Source organism: Haemorhous mexicanus, chromosome 3 (assembly GCF_027477595.1).
Source record: "Haemorhous mexicanus isolate bHaeMex1 chromosome 3, bHaeMex1.pri, whole genome shotgun sequence".
In the NCBI taxonomy this organism is placed as follows: Eukaryota; Metazoa; Chordata; class Aves; order Passeriformes; family Fringillidae; genus Haemorhous; species Haemorhous mexicanus.
Genome location: NC_082343.1, coordinates 105,728,656 through 105,747,197, shown reverse-complemented (window position 1 = coordinate 105,747,197; position 18,542 = coordinate 105,728,656). Strand labels below are relative to the sequence as shown.

The following is an 18,542-nucleotide window of genomic DNA, read 5'->3' as shown; positions in this document are numbered from 1 at the left end:
AAGCAGTTTCCTCTAACTGGATTTACCTCATCATACTCTATTATTTTCCGAAAGCTCAGGCCAATCTGAACAGCCATTTAGCACCTGGTTATTGCATGGCTGTTCCAAGAGTGCAGAGATCAATAGATATTCCATGATCCATTTGCTGCTGCTTATACACATCTATATTATTAAAAAATTCCTGCTTCATTGTAATATATTCCTTGGAGATTCTGTCTTCGGGTTAATTCATCTGACCTTCATAGGTAGGCACTGCTGGTTAAGCACTATTAAAAAAGGAATAATCTGACCTGCTTCTTCGTGCTGTTTGGGGAAAGGTTGTTTTCATCAGAGGAGAGGGAAGTGACATGTGGGGAGCAATATGAGCCCACTCTGTGGTGAACATTTTATCCCAACACCCAGTTACCATAATCAAGACAGTGACTGGAAATGCTATAGCTTCCATCCTCAGTCCTAGAGCCTTTCTTGTATATTTGGTTTTTTTAGTTTAGTATTCCTAACAACCTCTTGGAATATGTTGATATGTTTACTTGTCCTCAAAAGCAGTGTAGCCTTTTCTGATTTTCATTATCATCATTAGGTTTGTTGTCATGTTGAGGATGGCCTGATAGGTAATGAAGTAGATCTTTATCATAGATGAAAAATCTGTTACTTTTCATGCAAGTAAATCAGTTTACTGTGAATTTTTTCTAAATAATTTTATATGTATTATATTTGTAATTGTGACTTTTTTTGTTCTCAACAGCTCTATTTAATACAAAAATGGGTTAATAAAAGATAACTGGTATAAAATACATACTTAGTGAACCAAGGTTGCAAATATAACAATAAATATCTGTTAGATTACACCGTATTTCTTCATAATGGCAGTCTTCTCTGTTCTTACCTGAGGTTTAACATTATCTTTCTTTATATGGTGCATTCTTATTTTAGATAAAGAATCCTATTACCCATTGATAGATGTAAATTGGTGGGCAGATAATTCTGTCATCCTTGCTCGCTGCTCTGGTGCATTGACTGTGTCATCAGTCAAGACATTAAGAAACCTGCTGGGAAAGACTTGTGAATGGTTTGAGAGTTCTCCTCAGGTCACTTCAGCTCACGATGGAGGATTTCTAAGTCTGGAGGTGAGGAATGTGCACGAGCAGGTGTCCTTTTGCATTACAGTATAACAGTTTGCTTTTTTATATGTGATCCTTGGGTAGGGGGGTTAAAATAGAAGATGTTACTACTAACAGGAAAAGTGATTCTTCTTGCTTATCTGTAGAGAGGTATTGCAGGGTGATTCTGAACTTGCTGCAGCTTAACTGTTCTAAGAAAAACTTGATAAAAAAATACATAACTTGTGGAGAGTAAAACTCCTGGAACGTTGAGTCTCAATGAGAGGAAACTTGCAACAGAAAAGAATTTGTGTTGACAGTAACCTTGCCCTGTATGTTAGTGTTCTGAAGAGCACTGCAACCATCCCTCTTCCACTTTGAAATACATGGCTCATAAAGAAAGAGTTGAACACATTTCAGTTAGACATGAGGAACACAGCGAAGGCAGAGCCACATCAGAGATACATTTTTTGTTTATTTTTAGTAGGATTCCAGAGGGGAGTAGAATATAATAAAGTTAACCGGTAATTTTCTTTAAAACAGAGAAAATTACTCTTTTCTAAAGCTTATCTTGAGATATGTCTCCCCTGTTCTGCCCTGTCTTGGCTGGTGCAGGATATGTAGTGTAAAGGTTACTAAGAAGCCTTCGCTTTGGTAGGTGAGGGATGAAACCTCACATCCAGGAGACAGATGTAGTCAGGGTTTGTGGATCAGGTTAAGCAAACTGAGAAGTAAAGGGTTTAAAGGAGAGAGGGAGCAAGGATGTTGATTCTGAAATTTGAAGTGGAAGATGTACTCAGTTCTTACTAAACTAGTTAAGGTGTGCAAGGTGGATGCTTCTTGTTCGTGTTTTCTTGCAGTGCGAGATGAAACTCGTTCCAAAAAGACTGCGCTTGGAGAGCAGGCCTGGTGATGAAGATGAGGGAGATGATGACTCGGACTCAGATGAGGAAACTTCTGCTAAGGACAGATACTTCAGCTACCTAAAGCAAGGCCTGTACTTTGTTACAGAAATGGAACGATTTGCTCCCCCACGGAAACGACCGCGTACTATTACAAAGAATTTCCGCCTTGTCAGCTTAAGATCCACAACTCCAGAGGAACTGTACCAGAGAAAAGTAAGTCTCGAAGGAAAAGTCAAATCTCTTTTGATCAGCTTTATTTAGAAAGAGCTTTTTATTTTTCTTTTAATTCCTGCTGTGTTGACAAAAGGATTTAGGCACATATTTCTGAGTCTCTTAACTGACTGGTGTTGTGTCACCTGATCAAAGGGATCCTCTTTTAAAGCTAGCATTATACTAACTGAAATGATGTGATATTTCCACTGGGAGACACTGTGTATCATTAGCTTGACTAGTCTTGGACATGTACTCGTGTGTTTGCATGTAGTGCAAGATTTCGCAAATATATTGAATGAAATCAGTTTCACTTGTTGTTGGCCCAGGAGTGGGTTAACTTAGTCTTCTGTGAATGTTTTGCATGTTTTTTCAGATGTATGTACAGATTAGGCCTCTGAGTCATTCTTATCAAACGATACTGCTCTGTTTTTAGGGATGTTGGACAGACTGCTTTGTCTAGGCCATTCCAGTTCTGATGGTAAACCAGCCCACACTGTAACTGTTACAGTTCCCAGGGAATGCTGGTGTCAGACTAAATATGATGTATGACTAATATGATGTCACCTAAATAACATTTTCCTTTTATTTGAGGGGAAAATCTTTGATTTTTCAGAGGTGTCCATCAGATCTGAGTCTTACTTATCTGTATCTTGAATCAGTCTCTTTCCTACCTGCTTTTGCATGCCCACAGTAATTATCCCTCTGCCGCTTTCAACACACAGAATTAACAATTCATTGTTCAGTATGGAAAATCAGATGATTTTCATGTGTTTGCTTTTTAGATTGATAATGAAGAATATGGGGAAGCTTTGTCTTTAGCTCAGACATATGGCCTTGATTCTGATCTTGTATACCAAAGACAGTGGAGGAAGTCGGCTGTTAATGTCGCTTCAATTCAAGACTACTTGGTGCGTTTGTGTTTTGTGATTTTTTTATTTTTTAGGCTTTCTTATCAGACTGTCTGTGTTATCTTTACAGAAATGGAATTCTCAATTGTGTTCTAATTTATGCAATGTGAATTGGTGGCAGTTTGAAGAATTGCTCTGAAAATTCCATTTCATGTTATGTGTAAGAGAGCATTTTAACTGAAGGCCTGATCTAGAAACCTTGGCAGTAATGAAAGTCTTTTGGAATATCTTCTAACTTCTCTTAATAGCAACACGCTTCCTGTGTGTAATCTCTTCCCCCACATGCCCCAGTAGATTATTGCCTGGCAGATGAAGAATAATTGGAAATACCAACTGTTTATACTTCAAGTTATTATAGAAAATAAATTGAGAAGGTGAAGTTGGTACAGTAGGTGTATCACAAAGTTTGAATAACAAAATTTACAGTGAACTCTGCAAACTCTAACCTTTCAGTAGAATTCATCATGGGGTTTTTTTGGCTTGGAAGAAAGACTGCTAACTCAGCAGAAAAATGGTGTTGAAATTGTACAAACTCATGGTTGTGGTAAACTATTAGTAATAGAAATATACTATTACTATAGAACAGTAATATATAGTTTAGTATTAGAATAGCAGATAGAGTATAGTATTAGTAATATAGGTATATTAGTGTATATATAGTAGTGTAGATAGGTATGTTAGTCTAGGCTAAAGTATTATAAGAGAACAAGAGAAGTGTATTTTATTTTTTTTCAAGTCAGATATTGACTAAATATCAAAATTTAGCCATTCTGTTTGTGATCTGTAATGTCCAAACCAAAGATCAGCAGATAAGGCAAATATATTTTTTAATTCTGGTGCCTTTTCTGTCTCAGAATCTTAGTGCATGTGAAGAGGATGGTAGTGAAAATTACTCTAGTGCTGTTGTGGAATTTTATACACTTGCTTTATAAAACATGTATTTTACCCCCAAACCATCACATTTTATTTAGTGTAAAAAGGAGTAAAGTTAATTAGAAAGTACAAATAATAACTTCTGTTTAAGTCGTGGAAGTTCTCCTAAGTAATTTGGTATTTTCATGCCCTTTTCTGCCACATACATATTCCCCTCTGAGGGAATTGTGTTTATTGTGTTCTCATCTCTTTTGTTGGTTTGCATTGTCAGTCACCAGGGGAGCTTGACATTTTCTTAAGTGGAAGAAATACATGAGAAAACTTTAACCTAATCTCTGGTTCCATTGCTTTGGATTGGACCGCCTAACGTTGTGTCTTTGCTCTTGTTCTTGGGACAGAGCAAAATCAAGAAACGTGCATGGGTTCTTCATGAGTGCCTGGAAAGAGTTCCAGAAAATGCAGATGCTGCTAAGAAGCTGCTTCAGTATGGCTTGAAAGGCACAGACTTGGAGGCTCTTGTGGCCATAGGAAAAGGAGAGGATGGTGGCAGGTTTGGGAAGAGTTTTGATTTTTTTTTTTGTTTTTGTTTTCTTTTTAAAGAATGGTTTATAAAGTATTTTATAGTAATTTGGTAAATTTTTTTTCTTGTCAACCAACCACTAGTGAAAATATTAAGAAGCTTTTGGAGGACATAAAGAAAGGTCATGCTTTGACTCAGACTGTTCTATAGATGCCCCTAAAGTACCTATACATATTATCTCTGTAGGTATATAAAATACAGTGTTCATTGTAAATATATGCCCTGAAATTTCTTCATCAGAGGGAATTTATGATGTCAATATTTTACTGTGGGATTCTGTTTCTCTTGCTGCTTCTGAAAGCTGCAACTAACCCTATAAATGTGTTTGGTTATGTCTTAGTTGTATTGATCAAGCAGAAGCAAGACACAGTAGAGACAATTTTCCTCAGTGTTCAGTTTCTGGTGGTAGAAATAGAGAGAGGCTGTTCTTTCTTTGTGCAGTCTTCTATTACCATTGTGTGCTGGAGAGCTGCTGCCAATCCAGTTGCTGGCTGTAGAATTTAGAAACTTCTCTTTGTTTGCTTGGGAAGAATCCCTGCTTGTTTAAAACACAAAAATTCAGTATTTTTCTATAAATGTGCAGATTTTTAGTCAAAACGTAGATAAAAACCCATTTTAATGTCTCCTCAGAAATTATTTCAGTTCTTTTTTTCCCCCTTCATTGCTTACATTGTTGATTTTGTCTTCCAGATTTATCTTACCAGGGGAAGTGGACATTGAAATTCCCTATGAAGACCTTCTGTCACCAGATGAAGAAATGGATACTAGAAAGGAAAAGGAGGCCAAGAAGCGTCAAGAACTGCTATTATCAATAAACTTCTCAAAGTAAATGAAATGTTAAGCTATGTTTTATTCAGAATTATAGGTTTATAATAACTACACAGTTGCAAGAACATAATTACTGTTATATATATTATTCCTACCTAAAATTTAAGTGGTTTAAATTTTAATTGGCATTGTATGTGTCAAACTTCTCGGTTTACTTAATTTCTTGATATATCCCAGTGCACAAAGTCATTAAAATGTGTAACCTTTGTCTTCACATACATGTGACATAAAATATTAATGGCAAATGTGAAAATTCCTGTTCTGAACACAGGCTGACCCTGGAACAGAAGGAGCTCTGCCGTAGCAGGCTAAAGCTGTTAACTTACCTTGATCGCCTTGAGACCTATGAGGTGAGTTCTTCTGAGTTCTCACACCACAGGAATTCCTGCAACTTTTGCATCACATCATCTTACCATTTCTTGTTATTTATTGTGGTATTAATGTTTATAGCCTTGTTAAAAGGCTGGAGAAAAGATGTTTTCTGTTCCAGTGACTGTTTCTTCTGCTTCACCATTTCAAAAGGATGGCTTTTAGTCTTGAGAGGTGGAGTTGGGCAGAAGCCTGCTTTGAACATCCTGTGTCTGCAGGGAATTGAGTTAGGCAACTACATGGCATGTAGAGTTTAGGCAGGATTACTGTGATATCCCTGTCAGTCAAATTGACAAGTTCTGTGCAGGTTCTCTAACAAATCTTTTTCTTCCATGAGCTTATGAAGGTGAAAGTTTTTGAAATTTCAAACTGTATTTTCCCAAGTTTTTAAATTTAAAGTTTGCAGTTGGTAATGCACACACTCCCGTTACGGCTTTTACGACATCCCTATAATTAATGATGTCTAAACCTTAATTAAAATAAGGCAAAAAATTGTCTTAGCTTATCAACCAAAAATGCATCTGTTTTTTTCATACTGAAACAAAAAACCCAGCATATTTTTCAGCATATATCTCATACTTGCTCATCCTAGGATAAAAAGATGTGTGGACTTTTTGATGCTTCTGTAAATCTTGTATAAAAAGAAGTCTTTTTTTTTTTTTTTTTTTTAAGGAAATCCTTGGAGGGCCTCATGCAGCTGAGCATCATTATGATGGAGAATTCTTTAAGAAGTTCAGAAATCAGAATATTGTACTTTCAGCAAGAACTTATGCTCGGGTATTAATATTTATGTTGCTAGAATCCAATGTTGTTTTGATATTGCTCTTTGCACTAAAGTGCTTTTCCCTTCTCCCTTTGAACTTGGTTGAATCTCAATGGAAATTTAAGAGGTGTTGTCTTTGTTTGATTTTAAATAAATAAATGCTGTGACCCTGACCTTGTTATTTTTGTTGTGAAAGAAAATTTAAAAACTAACTGTTTGTTGTATGACCTAAACTTTCTTCCTCATTTTCAGTCTAAATCAGTCTTAAGCTGTGCAATTTACTGTTCTGTTCTTCAGGAAAGCAATGTCAGAGCCCTGGAAATTTTGTTCACTTTCCATGGATCAGCTTTACTTCCACACAGACAGGCGATTCTCTCCAATTTTCCAGAGACCACTTCACCACACGAGTATGCTTTGCTGTTACCTGAAGCTTGGTAAGGGTGCATCCATAGATACTAACTAAAAGAGGAGAAGATTTTTAGATTAATACATAAATTAGTTTCCATGTATGGCAGTCTGTCATTGGTGGTTATCTGGAATCAAGAGAACAGTTTTGTCTGTATGGGTCTTGACTTTGCCAGTCATCATTTCCTGCTTTACTTTGTGTCATTTGTGGAATCCTTTTGGTCATTAACAGGAAAGTAGGGATCTTAGAGGTTCTTTGCTCTGTTGCATATCTAAGAGGGAGCATAGACTTTTCTGACCTGAAAGTGCCCAGATTTTCACACGTGTAGTACAGGTCTTTAATTGGTTTGTGGTAACAGCCAGTGTTAGGAAATGAATAATACAAGTGTTTAGGTCCCTGGAAGCAAATGCATTTTTCTGTGATTGTTTTGTGAAGTAATTTAACACTTAAACAGTCAGTAACTTCAGAATGATTAATCTGCTTGATACTGATTCTTATGTAACTTGGTAAGGTAGAATTAAGAAGAGCTTTAAATATAGACTTTCCTACTGTTTCATTTCAGCATAAAAGTTATTTTACTGTAAATTTCATGTAAACTTTTCTAAGAGAGTCTTCCTTGAACATCATAATTAAGTTCTTTATATTAATTAGAAGAATTTTTTTCTTTTGGAGTGTTTCTTTTCGACTCCTCAATTATGATATTAGTTTTGAAGCATATTGTTCAGTGCTCATAAAGAGATAGATTTCATTATTTGGTATTTTATAATAGGACTTTGAAGTCTTACTTAAGAGGGAAAGTTTCTGGAGGAGCTAATAGAATTTTTTTTGTAGTCTTCCATTATTATAGTCAAGCTTTTCACTTCAAGGTTTTGCCAGTCCCATTTGGGCAATTCTCCTTTTACAGTAGGGTTTTTCAATTCACCAAGTTATTCCCCTGAAACTTTTCCTAACTCAAAATACTCACCAGTTTTGTTGTCCCTGAAGAGAAAGAAAAGTCTTTGTTTCATGATAGCTAATACTTCCCTTTTTATTTGTTGGTAGTATTAGGAACACATTTAATGATTTAGTTAAGGTATGAAAACACTTCTTTTATCCTTTTTTTTTTAAGGTAAAAGTTAGGACCATGGACAGAAATTATTGAAGTGTTTATAAAACTGGTAAAACATATTCCAGTTTTTCTCTTTTTTAAGGTTTAGAATGTGAGACATAGGGAAGAATGGTCATCTTAAATGTGATTATGATCCATTGTTGGTCATAAATAGGGTCCTTGTGTTTCTGAAGGGTTATTTGTTCTTGGTTTTGTTATTTTTCTTTTTTAATTTTTTTTTTTACTTTGTTGTTTGGTTTGTTTACAAAACTGACTTATGTGCCAAGAGACAAGATGACAGCTAAAATAAACATTTCACTAGTGATCTAGTAGTAAAGATGTGAAGTTATGGGGTAAGAACTTAGTTTTGTCTGCTACTGAAAAATGAAAGTATATATTTTCAGTCTTTATTGTCATAGCAGACGGAACTTTCCAGTGCTAGGATAAGGTATGTGCAGATGCACACTTTTTATCCCCCAGATTGCAGAATATGTAATGTGTGTCTTTTGTGTGTCTTTTGAACTTTTTTCTTTGGACAACTACAAATGAGGATGAGATTAACACAAATCCCAGACACTTATAAACCAAAAATATACTGTATATTTGATATAACCTTTTCCTAAAACTTTTTCTCTGCTACAAAACTGATTGCTCACATAATACTGTTAAATATACTCTCTAAACCAATATTTTAGTAATGTAATTAAATATGTACTGATGGCAGTATCTGTTAATGAGACTAATTATACCAATGAAACAGATTTAAGTTGTATAAAATAAAGTTTTCTTACTATTTTAAGTAGGCTTCTGGCAATTCTTGTTTCATGTAAATCAAAGTGAATTGAAGTTCTTAGTAATTTTTTGGTGACTTTATTGTCCTTGTAGCTCTCTCTGGTGGTTGTTTTTTAGGGAGTTTATTAGTATGGTAAATTACTGACATTCTGTAGATAGGTTGTCATTGTTAGGAAATGTCATTTAGATAAGTGTGCTATCTAGCTTTCTTTGTGTTAGAAGACAGTATGTAGATATAATTTTCTGTAAATTAACTTATTGAGCAAGATTATGATACAATTTATTAATTCCCACAGAGCATTAAAAAGTTTTGAGTAGTGACTGTAATTAATATGCTTCTGAAGAAAAGAAAAATACTTCAAAAATATAAACCCTATGTTTTAATTGGTAGAAGAAATGTTGCAGCATTACTACATAGTCTCTAGCTTATGTAGCTTGTAACTACAGGGGTCTCAGGACAAGCAGTGAATCAATCTGTATTGATGAACTTTGACTTTAGGCAAATAGATTCTGAATCAGGAAAGGACTGCCTGGTTTTCCTTTTGAAATTTCACACTGTTGCAGTTGGGAAATAGGGTGTATCCTTCAGGAGGTGAGTTTTTTTCCTTTCAGGTACAAAAAAGGCTGCTCTCTGGTGATTTCTTTTAGATCCTTGTTTTTTCTGAAAATTTTTGATCGCAATATTTGTACCAGCAGATTTCAGTAGGGTGTTTGGTGCATCTCATGAGACCGCTGACACAGATCAGCTGATGGCATTGCCCGTTCAGGAGTGCAGCCTGGTCCAGTGGCCTTGTTTAAAGAGCACCTTGTTCATGCCTTGTTCATGCCTTTGTTGCTCAGTTTCCTGCAGCTCAGACCCCCTGCCAAGCAGAAATTATTTTGGTGGAGGTGTCTTCTGTGCCTTCATATGTGGCTCTGTGTGTGTGTATGTGTGTAGGATGAAGTACTGTTTTGAATTTACCATATTGTGTCTGTGGACACTGCACACTTTGAACAATAAGGGGGTTGATTCTCAGCTGGAGCTCTGTGAGGTGACACTCATCCCTATGAGAATACATTGCTTTATGCTCACTTAGTTCTTCCATCTCTAGGGGAATCTGGCAGAAGCAACACATGAGATTGGCAGTTGGTGCTGCCTTGTTAGTGCATGGAACAGGTGAAATGGGTAAATGGGTAAGCAGGCACCTCCATTTACAGCCAGGGTAAGAGCACTGAAACAGTTGCTTGCTGTGCACCCCCACCAGCAGGAATGCACATTCAAGTGCTGTATATGAAGGACTTCCTAACCTGTAAGAAATGTTTTTGTAAAGGTTGTGTAACAACTGTTCATCTGCATCCTCCAGTTCAGCTGCCAATAGTAAATTCTAAGTACCTGCTGAAAGAAAGGCTCCTTTGGTTAGTGCATTCTATAGGCCTAAAGCAGGTGTTTTTCTTGTACTTGGACATGTAATTTACATTAGGATGGCATTTAAAGGGCAGTGTCACAAAAATTTGAAGTCTTATCAGTCAAGGAAGAGCTGGCATAACAAATGGGAAAAAAAAAGATTTTTTTTTTTCCCTTTTGTGACAGGTTATTAGGAAATACATACTTTTTTTTCTGTATCTGCTTGTAAAAAGTCTCAAATGGTAGATATCCTTTTGTTTATCATTTTGGCACATATTTTATAAATTAGCATCTTTTGGGGTTACTCAGAACAGTTCAGGAGTTCTGTGTCTAAGCAGGGAATTTATGTATTCATGAGACTTCTGCAAAAGTCTGTGATTTAAGTAAGTTCAACAGCTCCCTAGTTGAGAAGGCATCTGAAATACAAAGACACATTGGTGGCTGTAAATGGTATTGGCTTCAAATTGGTATTGTGATAGATGAACGTTACTAAGTAATGTGATTTTGCAGAATTCAGATTGTAATGATTTCCTACTTCTTTTCATATTATTTCTTCTTTTATGTTGATGGCTCCTGTGTCTCTGCTGTCTCTTATTGGGATTCATACTCCTTCTCAAAGATCCATCAGATGCACAGACTACATCTGTTAGGACAACTAGAATGAAGGTGGTAAAAGTTCAGGCATTGAAAGGAGCTGATAGCTCTTTTTAATCTCTGTTTTAATAGCTATAGCTAGTGTTCTTAATCTATAGTTAAGACTGTTGCCCTGAGGTTTTTAAATGTTGTCTCAGAAAACACTGTTTTACTGGCATTATAAATACATAACCAGAGTATTTTTCCATTTTTAAAAGTTTCTTTTCCTTTGTACTAGGCTTAACTGCTGTGTTATAACATTACTGCTCACATTTTCAACTCACAGAAGTCTGGAACTTCAAATGTATGGTTCCCTCAGCAGTCATAAGTCTGCTATATTGCACATTATGCTATAGTAAAAATCTTCCCCCTAAGATAACAACTTTTTATATGTTTCTGTGTTTTTGCTTCTTAACTTTTTCAAATACTGGTGTTCAATTGTGACATAAAGTGAATTTTTACTAGGAGAGTTCTGGATGAACTCTATTTACCTGATGAACTGGAATGGGAATGTGGAAGTATCTCCTAAAAACTTAGTGAAGGTTTTAAAACCTGAAAATTTCCATGTGATTGACTTTGACCTATGAATGAGTAAGTACTACTAAGAGTTCATAAGCAGTTAACTTTGCCTTTCCATAATGATATCTTCTCCTGAACTAGTTTTTTAGTTATTGCCTGTGGCACTGCAGTTTCAATAAAGCTCTTAGAGCTTCATCTCTTCCCTTCCTTATATGTGCGTGTAAATAGGTTTGATAGTGGAATGTCTGCAGAACTGTCTAATATATAGTCCCCTCTTTTTCATATTATTTTTTTTTCCGTGTGGAGCTAAACTGCCTTTGTTTTTAGTGTAATTCAGAGGTGTTCATGTTAAAAGAATTAATCTCATCATCAGTTCCCTTGAACTTGAATTGGCTTGAATTCGTTTGTATAGTGCTACAGTGAAAATAATAAGGGCCTGTGTTTTATATGCATGTCTTTTATCTTTGCACTAATAGGAAGAAAAAACAGTTTAGAGGAAGAAATGTAGTTAATTTCGAGGATGTATTTGGTAGGGAAAAAAACAGATCTTACCTTCTGCTATGAAGTAGAAAAAATAATTTTTGAGAGAAAGATTAATTTGTCACGATGCTCTTGTCTGGATTGACTTCTGGTAGGAGCAGGGAAGGCTCTTGTCCATTTAAAAATAAAGCAATGGTTTGGAGGAGGGGGACTCTTCTGCAAGCTGCTTGTGTGCTAATCTGTGATAACAGGAACAGCTTATTTGTAGCCAGGAGGCTGCTGCAGGTAGTGAGCTGGCAAAAGTACCATAGATGTTGGTTGTGAGGAGTTTTTGAAGAAGAGAATGAGAACTTGAAGCCATGATGGAACTGTGGGGAACATGAACTGTCAGGGAGGATGGAGGGAGGTTTCACAGAACCTGCTGTACTGGAGCTAAGGTGGCATTTAGCTGAGAGAGCTGAGTATGTTCAGCGTGGAGAAGGTTTCAGACAGGCCAGTAGCTGCCTTCACATAACTCCCTGTAGCATGTGAGTTGAACTGTGGCTGTGCTGTTTATCCACAGAACATCGACAGGATTTTCTTTGTATTTCTGGCTACTTAATGCTGGACTTGTCCTGGCTTCATCTACCATGTGTGTCTTTTGCCTGTGTAGTCCTGAACTGGAGTTTGGCTTGCCTTGTCCAATCTTCTAATGAGGTGTACTGCTGCCATTGTCTCATCTGTTCATTGTTCTTTTATGGGGTTTAGAATAAAATTTCTCCCAGGAACATTCATTATGACATGTTTTAGAAATGTACACCTCTGAAGTAGTATTTTCACTATTTGGTGGCAGACGGCTTTGATCTTACTTGGAGTTCAGCTTTTTCTTTAAAATAGCTTTCACAAAATCAAAATGGGCTATTGCCTCACAATTTTAATTCTATACATGAAGAAAAAACCCACAGTGAGCTTCTGAACTGTGCTTGTGTGGTGTTAGCTGACTTTTCTGATGTTTAGATTATTCATTCTAGGTTGTTTAGGAGAGAAGAAAGTTTCCCTCTCCCCAGATTTTATTAGAGGTTAACCATATCATTAAAACATAACTTGAATTGTTTATATGAAATCAGTTACAACATTCTCCTCTGGTGGCAGAGCTGCTGCAGAAGAGGTGTCACTGCGGTGTGCATGGCAGGCATTCTGAAGGTTAGCTAACTTTGGTGGCCAAAAGCTGTGGGATACCGTTTCCACTGGTTTATGCAGATCAGCTTTCCCAAAATACAGGATGTTTTAGGCAGCAGCTGCACTTCAGTCTTGATAAATTTGTCATGTCCTATGGATAATTCCGGAAAATGAAGCACTTCTCTCTCTGCCCACCACTTCTGTATCCCATAGTATATTGAGCAGTTGGAAACCTAAAAATACATATAATCCATTCTGTAGTTACATTTACTAATTCATTGTTCAAATACTATAATGAAAGAGAAGAATGTTTTCATGCAATATGAACAGTGCAATACATATCACAGCTGTTTGAGGCTGCATATCTGGGATGCATTTCTTATATTTCATCCTCAGCTATGGAATAATGGTGACATAACAAAACTGTTTTAGACACATAAGAATTGCAGAGCAACAGAAAGTGGCATGGATTTCCCCATTGCTATCTGAGAAGATACACACTTTGGAAAAATGAGTTTCTAAATTAAATATAAAAAGAATATTTTAGCAATTTTATGTATATAACACACAGACTTCCAAATGAGGAATAAATGAGTGTTTCTAACTATTTTTCAGACAGGGAGACATGATTAAAAAAGACAGCAAAGATTAATCTACTTCCAAAATGCCCCAAACCTACCTCTAAAAACATCAATGTCTTTCACCAAAAAGATACTGTTTCATAAATGTATTTGGGCAAACTGCACTTTGCATTCAGTGTGGATGAGTTTACAAAGGAAAAGATGTAAAGAAAAAATATTCTGAATTTCCAACTTGAAGAGTCCTGGAGACAGGCCTGTTGTATGAAATGCTTAAAAGTGAAAAAAAGAAAAGCAAACCCACACAGTTGGTATTGGTAACTGAGTGAATTGGAATCTGACCTTAAAACTGAGTTAGACCTTCCTCTTTTGAAAGCCTGTCCTTGGAGAGAAAATAATCTGCAGGTTTCAATAAATGCAGTTGGTATGATACAGAAACTACAATAGCATAGACTTCTTTTGTCAAAGAAAAGAATGGGAAGAATTGCCAAGCCAACATAAACAACAGAGTGAAAAGAGCAATATGGGAAAAATCAGCTCTTTTTGAAGAAACAGAGTTGAATACCTCCATAATCAGTCAATTTACTGGATTCCGATCATATTTATTCTACTGTTGAAAAGAGAGAAGGTTAAAAGGCAGGGGAGAAGCTGTGGTTCAGGAAAAATAAAAAATACCTCACAGCCATGCTAATATTTGCATACAGTTATAGGTATGGCACAGCTGATAGTTTTGTCAGCTGGGAAAGAAAGCCACCTGCCTTGGTGACTACAGGGGTCTGTCAGCAGCCATGTCTGGAATTCCAGGTGCACAGGAATGCAGGCTTAACCTGCACGTGTCTCTGACCTCTGTGGGGTTTCAGTTACAAGAACAAACCTGAAGAGTTGTGCAGCACAAGGGGAACGAGCTCTGGATACAGTGTGCAGTGCATATACAGCGGGCTGTCTGTGCATGCTGAATTCACCACTTCAGCCCTGCTAGATATCTCTTGGTTGTGCAGGGTGTGTGTGGAGGTTCTGATGTGCCCCCATTCAGCTGCATTTGCTGTACAGGTGTTGTAAACAAAACGTTGTAGAAAAATGTGAGTTTTGCCTCTTTTCAGATACGTGTTCACGTCTGTACCTCTTTGTCTCTTCTGTATGCATGAATTTTCAGACTGCAATGGTATTTTGACACCTGAAGACTTTTTCAACTGACTTGCTTCCATTTTAACAACTACTTTTCCAGAGTTTTGTTGCTCTCTGTTTCTGCATGACTCACTGAAATTACTGAGAATAGAAATCCAAGAGAAAAAAAATAGTCTGTGCTAAATCATAAGTGTCAGTTAAGAACAATCCTTGTGATAAATGTTGAGATAAATACAGCATTCTAATCTTTGCCTTTATAGAGGGCTTAGGTACAGGAATCCTTTGTTTGTGTCAAGACTGGTTTATTCCAGTCCTTGTAGGTAATTTCAAATACAAGAGTTTTCATTAACTCTTCAGAATGAGGAGAGATAGTAAGGACACTTGGATACAGTCACGTAGGGGGCAAGAGGAAGTTACATATTTTATTAGTATTGATGAGAAGGTGAATGGAGTTAGGAGTCATCTCTGAGTGCTGTGGGTTCTGCTAGGGTTTTTTTGTGTGTGTGTGTTCTGAGCTCATCAAGAAACTTACCTGTTAAGAGTGACTTTGCATAAATGCTGATTTATACTAGGATGAAAAATCAAAATATCTTGCAGCTATATCTTTATTGGTGGTGTTTTCATTAAGCATTTAGAGAAGATGGTTTCTGAATGCTGCTTGACTCTTGATGAGAATTTAAAAGTCTGAAATTCCTCTCAGCTTATTCCAGTGTTGAACCTGAATACTTTTAAAGAGGCAAATGGAGCCAGAGCAGAAAATACTTTAAAAAGTATTTTCCATGGCTTATCTATACACCTCACTTAAAATATTTAACTCTAACTTTTTCTGCTGTGAGAAGGGAAAAAAGATAAGAGGTAGACATTTTGCAGTCAAGATTGCACTGCATGACAATTCTTTCCCATGTAATGAAAAATCTTTTCCTCTTCAGTGTTTCATAGTGAGGTCTGTTAATAAGCTTTTATGAAAGATTTTTGAAGTATGCTTTTAGCACTTGTGGAACTGAGGTGTCTGGACAGCTGTGGGGTTCACTCCTGCAAAACCTTATGCTGAAACATGATATTGGTCTTGGTAGATTTGGCCAGAAGGCAAATGGCCAACGGTAGTTTTCGGGAGAGGAAAATAGGTACAGGCGAGCACACTGCAACTTGAAGTTTCTCAAGTGAGAAATAACATACATCTATAATATATGGCTCAAATATCCTCAACTAGATATTTTCTATTTTCTAGATGTAGTAAACTTTCACAAGACTTTATTCCAGGAATTCTTTCTATTTTTGAACCCAAGTACATGGTGGTTTATCTTCTATGCCATGCAGCAGGTAGTTAACAGCTCAGCTACCTGTTGTGTAAAACAGCATCTGCTGTTTATTGTAAATGAGGCCCAGTCTCACCAGTATTTACAGTATTGTAGGAAGTAAGTACAGTGAAATATCATTTCCTGTTTAAGTGAAATGATAACATGAACAACATCGAATCAGTCTTGGCATATTGTTTCTTTCTTCTAGGATTCTTCAGGCTGCTCTGGCATTTAGAAAAAGGACATCATACACTTCTTGCCTCTAGTCATTCATATTGCTTGTCTCTGTATTTTCACCTTTATTTTTATTGCACTCTTTTGAGAAAACAGCCAGAGAGAGAGCTGCACATTGCTTTGTTCCTTGATGGATTTTGGAGTTGCAGGGAATGGGGGAAGGAAAGGAACTTTCACAGTGGGCAAAGCCTAGGAACTTGAACTGAATGAGATCTTTCTTAACCTCTACTTTTTCTAAGTAGTAAACCTTCAGCTTCAGTTGACACTATGAACCTGGGATGTTAGAGAAGTTATTTTTAATGTAGTCTGTATGTAATTCATGACTTCTGCTGTTTGGAAAGGATTCTATTTTAAAGTCTATTTAAAAAAACATTTGAAACAATTGGAATTTAAGGGCAAACCCAAGTGGCTTTTGTGTTATAGGGAAGGGGAAGAAAGAGATAGGGAAGGAAGTAAAAATTTTTAGCTTGGAAGAGGGAAATGCACATTATTTTCTGAAAGTATTAGGGATATGGGGTAATTGCGTGTCTGCAAAAAGAAGCATTTGCTAAGAATTGTTGACTTTAGGCCGGGGTGAGTAACGCTTGCATAAAAATGAAACTTGTTAGTCTCTAATAATTGTATATCAGAGCGAGTAAAGTAACTTAACTGTGTTATGAATAGTTGGAGGTTAGAAACATGTAATTTGTATTGTTACATAATCCAGTTAAAAATATGCAAGTTTTGCCAAATTTAATGGTAAGCCTTTTGGGTTACTGAATCTGTAAAGAAATGACTTCTTATTTGGAACTAAATTACCTGGATGTAACTTCGTCACATCTATGGCAAGTATGCTGGATGTGACAGCAAAATTATGAAGAATGTGTTCAATGTGGTATTTGCCAGTGGACAGGTTTAGGTCACTAGAGTTTTCTTTAACTTTTTTTTTATGGGGTTTTTTTTTTTCCCTTTCCAGTCTCATGTGAAGGGATTGTAGCATTAGGGTTGTGTGTGTGCATTTTGAGATGTCCTGGTCCCTTGTCATTCAGATCTCATTCATGCTGGGGTGGTTTTAAATTTGATTTCTAAACATCTGTATTTGTTTATTTGTAGTTATTTTCTTTTTAAACAATTTTTTAGTCTAAAGAGGAAAATGTTGAATTTTAAATATCAATTAAATGTGTGCGCCTCCTACCTTACTATTTTACATTACTTCTTTCTCGCGATAACAACTAAAGCAACCACTGGAAGAACAGCCAAACTAAAGAAAATTTCCCCAAATTTTCTTCTGGGCTTCTGAGATTAGATGTGAAGATTTATTTAGCTGGGAAACTCTCTTACTTAAGAGGGTCATGAAAGTGCAGGTGACTACTGGGAACAAGACTTTGCTTAGAGAGTAAATACAATAAGTGACATAATGCTACAATTTTCTTAAAGGGTCTTGCTGTAATTATATACTTACTTGTCAAGTAATTGCTCTACTGTCATGTAAAGGCATCAGAGAGTCTTGCAAAAGCCAGATTTTGAAAGAGAGGGATAGGGGCACAGTTTGTGTTCTCTTTAGTAGAATAATAGAATAGTTTATGTTGAGATCAAGTCCAAGTCCTTAAGATCAAGTCCAAGTTCAAACCTAACACTGCCGAGTTCACCACTGAACCATGTCCTTAAGTGCACACCTCCATGTCTTCTAAATACCTTCTGGGGTGGAGACTCGGCCAAGAGGTGAGTGAGAGAAACTGACAGAGAGGGTCAGACCTTGTTTTCAGGTTCCTTGGTACTCTTTGGGCTGTTCTTAGTGGAGCTGTGGGTAGGAATGGGACTAAGGGAAGGGCAGGATCTAGTGCACATTCTTTGCTTTCTGATTGTTTGGCCTCTGAAGCTGTTCAGGCCCTCAGGCTGCTTTTAGAGCTTCTGTTGCCAGCTGGCCCTTGCCAACAGCTGAATATCTTCTTGCCCCTGTAGTTTATAAAAAAGCAATTGCTAGTTTATTGTTTTACTAATAAAGAAATAATCTCAAATGGGCCTGTAGGACTTGACTACATCAAATAATTTTAACAAAGTGCATTACAAATTTTGGGGACAGAATAATGGTTAAGACATTAGTATGTAAGCTAATATTGGAGGAAAAAGCTATCTGTAATGTGAAACTGGAATTGTTACCTGAAAATCTTCTCTTAATGTTATTTTGTCATAGTAGTTCTGCTACAATTTTGCAGACATTTGAAACAGCTTTTGAATGAAACCCTTGTCTATTGTTTGTTGTATAAAAGCACCTTTTTTCCCATTAAGAAGGTGCATTAATATTAAAAAAACCCCTCCTAATTCCTCGC

General features: G+C 36.5%; 1 protein-coding gene across 1 annotated transcript in view; it reads left to right on the top strand.

Annotated features, from left to right (window-relative positions):
- The window catches only part of NBAS (NBAS subunit of NRZ tethering complex), a 159,687-nt gene that overhangs the window by 22,850 nt on the left and 118,295 nt on the right, over nt 1-18,542 (top strand). Inside the window, exons 14-21 of the mRNA XM_059842899.1 lie at nt 934-1,127; nt 1,961-2,218; nt 3,001-3,126; nt 4,398-4,549; nt 5,270-5,404; nt 5,679-5,757; nt 6,449-6,553; nt 6,837-6,973. Of these exons, the coding sequence (XP_059698882.1) occupies nt 934-1,127; nt 1,961-2,218; nt 3,001-3,126; nt 4,398-4,549; nt 5,270-5,404; nt 5,679-5,757; nt 6,449-6,553; nt 6,837-6,973 (1,186 nt within the window). The remainder of the gene's footprint in view (nt 1-933; nt 1,128-1,960; nt 2,219-3,000; nt 3,127-4,397; nt 4,550-5,269; nt 5,405-5,678; nt 5,758-6,448; nt 6,554-6,836; nt 6,974-18,542) is intronic.